The sequence below is a fragment of the Penaeus monodon genome, chromosome 41 (genome assembly GCF_015228065.2).
Source record: "Penaeus monodon isolate SGIC_2016 chromosome 41, NSTDA_Pmon_1, whole genome shotgun sequence".
Lineage (NCBI taxonomy): Eukaryota > Metazoa > Arthropoda > Malacostraca > Decapoda > Penaeidae > Penaeus > Penaeus monodon.
In genome coordinates this window covers 358,193-365,692 of record NC_051426.1, presented here as the reverse complement: position 1 = coordinate 365,692, position 7,500 = coordinate 358,193, and the positions used below count along the sequence as shown (strand labels likewise).

At 38.1% G+C, this 7,500-nt stretch overlaps 1 protein-coding gene across 1 annotated transcript in view; it reads right to left on the bottom strand.

Moving 5' to 3' along the window:
• LOC119598721 (protein OSCP1-like) overlaps positions 1–7,500 on the bottom strand; it is a 25,809-nt gene that overhangs the window by 14,868 nt on the left and 3,441 nt on the right. The window contains exon 2 of the mRNA XM_037948499.1: positions 79–269. Within this exon, the coding sequence (XP_037804427.1) occupies positions 79–190 (112 nt within the window). The 5' untranslated portion in view covers positions 191–269. The remainder of the gene's footprint in view (positions 1–78; positions 270–7,500) is intronic.

Below are 7,500 nucleotides of genomic sequence, written 5' to 3'. Positions count from 1 at the left end.
AATCAGGCGCACTCACCTGCAAAAAAAGGTGTGAGTCATAATCCTCTTTTTAAACCCAAGCTCTTAAGCAAAACTCACCCTTATTGGCCCTGTCTGTAGGGATGTTCTGCGCCCTGAGTCTGTGGTCGATGATGTACATCATTTCACCGCCGAGGTTAAGGAACTGGAAGGGCAGGGCGCGCAGGGTCATCTTGCCGGCTGACCTTTGACCTCTGACCTCCTGACCTTGCACTTGACTACTTGAGGTTGACCTGAAGATCTCTGGTGACCTGATAACCAGAGAACAACACGATATAAATTTTATTCTTATTGTATGTTTATCTATAGTGATGATAGGGGAATAATAATGATGATGATGATAATAATATTAAAAACAACAATGATAACTGTTATTATTATTCTTATTATTATTATTATTATTATTATTATTATTATTATTATTATTATTATTATTATTATTATTATTATTATTATTATTATTATGACCATTATAGCTATTATTATTTTTATTATGATCATTATGATTCTTATTATAATTATCGTCATTATTAAAATTATTAGCATCATCGTCATTAAATATATTATTGTAATCATGCTACTAATTACCATTATTACTTTTATCACTTTTGTAATTCTGATCATTTCTATTTATTCGTAAAATGTTCTCGGTAATTGAACTATATATATATATATATATATATATATATATATATATATATATATATATATATATATATATATATATATATATATGTATATATATATATATATATATATATATATATATATATATATATATGTATATATATATATATATATATATATATATATATATATATATATATATATATATATATATATATATTATAATATATATATATATATATATATTATATATATATATATATATATATATATATATATATATATTTATATATATATTATATATATATATATAGCTTTTGCTCTCTCTCTCTCTCTCTCTCTCTTCTTTTGCTCTCTCTCTTTCCCTGAAGAGGGCCTTTTTGGGGGAAAAACCCCTTTTTTTTTAAAACCAAAAAAAGAACAAAAAAAAAAAAAAAACCGATTTTTAAATTTTAATTTTTTTTTTTGTTTTTTTGTTTAATTTTTTTTCCTATATTTTTTTTTTGTTTTTGATAAAGGGGTAATAAAAATTTTTTTTTTTTGTTTTTTTTTTGGGAAAAAAAAAAAAAAAAAAAAAAAAAGGGTTTTGTTTTTAAATAAAAATTAAAACAAAATTTTGTTTTTTTTTTTAAAAAAATTTTTTTTTAAACCTTATTTTTATTTTTAATTTTTATTATTATTATATTTTTAATTTTTATTTTTAAATATATTATTTTTTATTATTATTTTTAATTTTTACCATTAACTATTTTTATTTTTATTATTTTATTAAATTTTTAAAAATTACCAAATTTAAAAATTTTTCCCTACCCCAAATATATTTTGTAATAGGGTCAAATTCCATTATTTTTTTATCACTTTTTAATTCTATCTTTTATTTTTTTCTAAAATTTCTGGGTTTTGCCTTTTTTTTTTTTTTTCTTTTCTTTTCCCCTTTTTTTTTTTTTTTGTTTTTTTTTTTTTTTTTTTTTCTTTTTTTTTTATCTTTCTATTTTTTTTTGTTTTTTTCGTTTTAAGTTTTTTTTATTTTTTTCTTTTCTTGTTTGTCTTTTTTTATATTTTAAATTTTTTTTTTAATTTGTTTAATTTTTTTTTAAAATTTTTTTTTTTTCTTTTCTCTTCTCTCTCTCTCTCTCTCCCCTTTTGCTCTCTCTCTTTTCCCCCCCCTCTCTCCCCCTCTTTGGGCCGCTCTCCTCTCTCCCCCTTTTGCCCCCCTCCCCTCCCCCTTCTTTTCCTCTTTTTTGTCTCTCTCTCTTTTCCTTTTTCCCCCTCTCTCTCTTTTTTCTCTCCTCTCTCTCTTTTTTTCCCTCTTCTTTTCCCCTCCCTCTTCTCTCTCTCGCTCTTTTTCCCCCTTTTTCCTCCCCTCTCTTTTCTTCTTTTGCTCTTCTCTCCCCTCTTTTCATCTTCCCCTCTCCCCTCTCTTTTCTCTCTCTTTCTCCCCTCTCTCTCTTTTCTCTCTCTCTCCCCTCTTTCTCTCTCCTTTTCTCTCTCTCCTTTTTCTCTCTCTTTTCCTTTTTTGCTCTTTTTCCCCCCCCCTCTCTCTTTTTTTTCTTTTCCCCCTCTCTCTCCCTCTCTCTCTCCTCTCCTCTTCTCTCTCGCTCTCTCTCTCCCCTCTCTCTTCTCTCTTTTCTTTTCTCTCTCCTCTCTCTTCTCTCTCTCCCCTCCTCCTCCCCTCCCCCTTTTTTCCCCTCCCCTCTCTCTCTCTCCTCTCTCTCACTTTTTTCCTCTCCTCTTCCTCTCCCCCTCTTTTCTCTCTTTTTCTCTCTCTTTTTCCTCTCTCTTTTCCCCTTTTGCCTCTCTCTCATCTTTTCTCTCTCTCTCTCTCCCTCTCCCCCAAATCTCTCTTCTCTTCCTCTCCTCTTTTCTCCCCCCCTTTTTTGCTCTCTTTCTCTCTTTTTGCTCTCTTTCTTTCCTCTTTTTCCCCTTTCTCTCCCTCTCCCTACTCTCCTCTCCCCTCTCTCTCTCTTCTCTCTCTCTCCTCTCTCTTTTTCCTCTCTTTTTTCCCCCCTTTTTTTTCCTCCTCTCTTTTTCCTCTCTTTGGTTTCTCTCTCTCCCCCGTCTTTTTTTCTCCTCCATCTCTCTCCCCTCCCCTTTCTCTCTCTTTTCCCCCTCTCGTTCTTTCTCTCTCTCGCCTCTCTCTCTTTTGTTTTCCCCCTTTTTGTTCTTTTTTTTTTGTCATTTTTTTTTGGCCTCTCTTTTTTTTGTTCCCTTCTCTCTTTTGTTTCCCCTTTTTTCTTTTTCCCTTTTGTATTTCCTCTTTTCTATTTTCTGTCCTTTGCCTTTTTTAATTTTTTTTTTTTTTTTTTTTTTTTCCGTTTTTGGTCTTTTTTTCTTTGTTTCTTCTTCTTTTTTTTTCTTTTTTTTCTCTTTTTTCCTTTCTTTTTTTTTAGGTCTTTATTTCTTTTTTAAAATTATCTATTATAAAATTATTCATTTTGTCTTAAAATAAAATTATTTAAATCACCACTAATTCCATTATCTTTTATATTTTTTAATTTTTATCTTTTTCTTTTATATTTCAAAAATTTTCCAATTCTATATTATATTATAATTTAAAATTATTATTATATTTTATTATATTATTATATTTATATATATTTGTAAAATATATATTATATATATAATTTTAATTATATTTTATATATTATTTAAAAATATTTATATCAAAATTTTTCCTTTTTTTTTTTTTTCTTTTTTAAAAATTTTTTTTTTTTTTAATTTTTTTTTTTATTTTTTTTTTTTTTTGTTCTTTTTGGGTTTTTTTTGGGCCCTTTTTTTTTTTTTTTTTTGGTTTTTCTTCTCTCTCCTCTCTCTCTTTTCTTTTTTCTCTTCTCTCTCTCTCTCTTTTCTTTTCCCTTTTCTCTCCTCTCTTCTTTTGCCCTCTCTCTCTTTTTTTCCGCTCTCTTTGTTTCTTTCTCTCTCTCTCTCTTCTCCTCTTTCTCTCTCTCTTTTAAACCTTTCTCTCTCTCCTCTCCCTTCTTCCCCCCCCCTTTTTCTCTCTCTCTCTCTCTCTCCCCCTCTCTCTCTCCTTTCTCTCTCTCTCTCTTTTTCGCTCCCCTCCCCTTCTCGCCCTTTTTTGGCCCCCTCGTCTCCCTTTTTCTCTCTCTCTCTCCTCTCCCCTCTCTTTTCTCCCCCTCTCTCTCTCCTCTCTCCCTCCCCTCTCTCTCCTCTCTCTCTCCCCCCTCTCTCTCTCTTCTCTTTTCCCCCTCTCTCTCCTCTCCCCTCTCTCTCTCCTCTTTTGCTCTCTCTCTCTCTTTTTTGCTCTCTCTCTCTCTTTTTTTGCTCCTCTCTCTCCCCTTTTTCCTCCCCTCTCTCTCTCTCCTCTTTCCCTCTCTCTTCCCCCCTCTCCCCCCCTCTCTCTCCCCCGGTCTCCCCCTCTCTCTCTCGCCCCTCTCTTCTCTCTCTCTCTCCTCTCTCTTTTCTCTCTCCTCTTTTTCCTCTCCCCCTCCCTTTCTCTCTCCTCTCCCCTTTCCCCCCCTCTTTCCCCCCCCCCCCTTTTTTGCCCCCCCCCTTTCCCCCCTCTCTCTCTCTCTTTTTTTGCTCTCTCTTTTTCTCTCTTTTTGCTCTCTCTCTCTTTTCTCTCTCTCTTTCTCTCTTTCTACCTCTCTCTCTCTCCTCTCTCCCCTCTCCTCTTCCTTTTCTCCCCCTCTTCTCTCCCCCTTCTTTCCCCTCTTTTGCTCTCCCCTCTTTTCTCCCCCCTCCTCTTTTCCTTTTCTTCTCTCTCCTCTTTTGCCTTCTCTCTCTTTTTTTTTTTCCTCTCTTTTCCCCCTCTTCTCTCCCTCTCTTTTCCCCCTTCCCCGGGGTCTCTCTCAATCCTCCCTTCCTCTCTCCTCCCCCCTTTCTTTCTTCTTTTTTGGTCTCTCTCTGCCCCTTTCCCCTCTCCTTTCTCTCTTTTGCTCCTCTCTTTTCTCCCCTCTCTCTCTTTTTCTTCTCCTCCTTTTTTTCCCTTTTTTTTTTTCCCCCCCCTTTTTCTCTCTCTCTTCTTTCTCTCCCTCTTCTTTTTCTCTCTTCCTTTTCTTTTTCCTCCCCTTTCTCTCTTTTCTCTCTTTTCTCTCTCTTTTTCCTCTCTCTCTCTCTTTTCCCCCCTCTTTTCTCTCTTTCTCTTTTTCTCCCCCCTCCTCTCTCTCTATCTCTCTCTCTCTCTTTTTTCTCTTCTCTCATTTTTTTTCCTCTCTCTCTTTTGTTCTTCTCTCTCTCTTTTTTGTTCTCCTCTCCCCTTCTCTCTCTCTCCTCTCTCTTTCTCTCTTCTCTTCTCTCTCTCTCTCTCTCTCACCCTCTTTCCCTTTCTCTTTTTTCCTCTCTCTCTTTTCTCAGCTCTCTCTCCCCTCCCCCTTTTCTCTCGTCTCTCTCTCTCTTCCTCCCCTCTCTCCTCTCTCTTTTCTCCTCTCTCTCTCTCCCCTTTTCTCTCTTCTCTTTTTTCTCTCTTTTTCTCTCTCTCTCTCTCTCCTCCCCTCTCTCTCTTTTTTTTGCTCTCTCTCTCTCTCTTTTGCCCCCCTTTTCCCCCCTCTCTCTTTTTGCTCTCTCTCTCTCTTTCTCTCTCTCCCCCGTCCCCCCTCTCTCTCCCTCTCTTCCCCTCCCCTCTCTCTCCTCTCTCTCTCCTCTTCTCCTCTCTCTCCTCTTTTCTCTTTTTGCTCTCTTCTTGTTCTCTCTCTCTCTCTTTTGCAAATCTCCCCCTCCTTTTTTCCCTTTCTCTCTCTTGCCCCTCTCCTCTTTTTTTTCACTTTTTTTCCCTTTTTCTTGCTTTCCCCCTTTTTTCCCTCTCTCTCTCTCTCCCCCTTCATCTCCCCTCCCCCCTCTCCCCCCTCTTTCTCTCCCCCTCTTTCTCTCTCCCCTCTCTTTTTCTTCTCTCTCCCCCTCCCCCTTTTCCCCTTCTACCGTCCTCTCTCTTCTCTCTCTCTCTCTCTCCTCCCCTCTCGTCCCCCCCCCCCTCCCCCCTCTCCCTCTCCCCCCTTTTTCCCCCTCTCCCTCTCCCTCTCCCCCCCTTTTTTCCCTTTTCCCCCCTTTCCCTCTCCCTCCCCCTTTTCCCCTCTCCCTCCCCCCCCCCCCTCCTCCTTTTTTTTTTTGCCCTCTTTTTCTCTTTTGCCCCTTCTTTCCCCTTTTTTTGCTCTCTCTCTCTCTCTTTTGCTCTGTCTCTCTCTTTTGCTCTTTTGCTCTTTTGCTCTCTTTTTCTCTTTTTTTGTTTCACTCTCCCCTCCCCTCTCTCTCTTTTTTTTCCCTTTTCTCTCTCTCTTTCTCCCTCTCTCCTCTCCTTTCTCTCTCTCTCTTCTCTTTTCCTCCCCTCTCTCTCCCTCTCTCTACCCTCCTCTCTCTCCCCTTCTTTTCTTTTTCTCCCCTCTCTCTCTTTGGGTTTTCTCTCTCTCTTTTCTTTTTCTCTCTCTCTTTTCTTCTTTTCTTTTCCTCTTCTCTCTCCTCTCCTCTTTTCTCTCTCTTTTCCCCTTTTTTCTCTCTCCCCCTTTTTCCTCCCCTCTCTCCCCTCTCTTCCCCTCTCTCTCTTCTCTCTCTCTCTCTTTTCCTCTCTCTCCCCAACCTTTTTTCTCTCTTTTGCTCTCTCTCTTGTTCTCTCTCTCTCTCTTTTGCTATCTCTCTCCTCTTTTGCCTTCTCTCTCTTGCTCTCTCTCTCTTTTTTTTTTTCACTTTTTTTTTCTTTTTCTTTTTTTGGCTCATTCCTCCCTTTTTGCTCTCTCTCCCTCTCTCCATCTCTCTCTCTCTCTCTCCTCTCTCTTCTCCCCTCTCCCCCTCTCTCCCCCTCTCGCTCTCTCCCCCCTCTCTTTTCCCTCTCCCTCTCTCTCCCCCCCCCCTCCCCCCCCTCATTCCCTCTCCCTCTCCCCTCCCTTTCCCTTTTCCCTCCCCCCCCCCTCCCCCCTTTCCTTCGCTATACTTTTTTTTTTTTAAAGGGTTCTCGTCTTAACTCAAAGGGAAACCCACACACCCATTTCAATAATTTGTCCCCCTTTGGGAAATTTAAAATTTAAACATCTTAAAAACTCTGTCCATTGCTAAATGGTACCTGACGGGTCCTTGCGTCTGGGACGGACCCGGATGTGTTTTTGGTTGTATATAAAAAAAATTCTTGCACCCTTGGGTTTGTAGGAGGGTTAAATTACGGGGCCCTAGCACTGGGAAAAACGGGATTTTGGCACAAAAAATCATAGCCCCCAAAATTTTTCTTTTGAATCAAGGTCGGGGGAAAATTTTCTTATTCACAGAGGGGCTCTCCGGGCCCTCTGAACACTTAAAAAGGTGCAGTTAAAAATCGAAAAATGACAACAGGAAAAAACGTTATCGTGCAAGAACGGGGCCCAGATATCCGTTTTTGTGGTTTTCCCATCCGAATTTTGGGAACCCCAAGGCTTTATCATGGATCGCCTGGCAAAGTCCGTGGGGACAAGCAAAGTTTTGGTTTATAGATCTAGGGGAACTATTTCTAGGATTTTATACAGCATTAAAGCTTCCTTCAAAGAGGTCTTGACAGAATTGATTAATTCTCAACGCCCCGAAAGCTGTAGCATAAAGCACTATGACCGGTTTAGGCAAGATTCATTCACCTATGGTTTATATAAAACAAGAACAAGACAGTGTGATATTGTGACCGCAAGAATCAGGCTTGGGTATAGATTGTATTGGCAGGTCAGTACAGTTTGTAAAGAAACTAAGTGTAAATTGTGTAATGAAGAATATAAGCGAACACTTGTACATTATATCTCATAGTACCATGTGTTACAGCCTTTCAGACCACCTAGCATGAGGTACGGAGAACTGTGTAACTATTTCATATCCTCTGATGTCTTAGAAGATATACTTATGTTGTATCCTAAATTTGGAATGTAGCATCACATGACTTCATATCAAATGTAG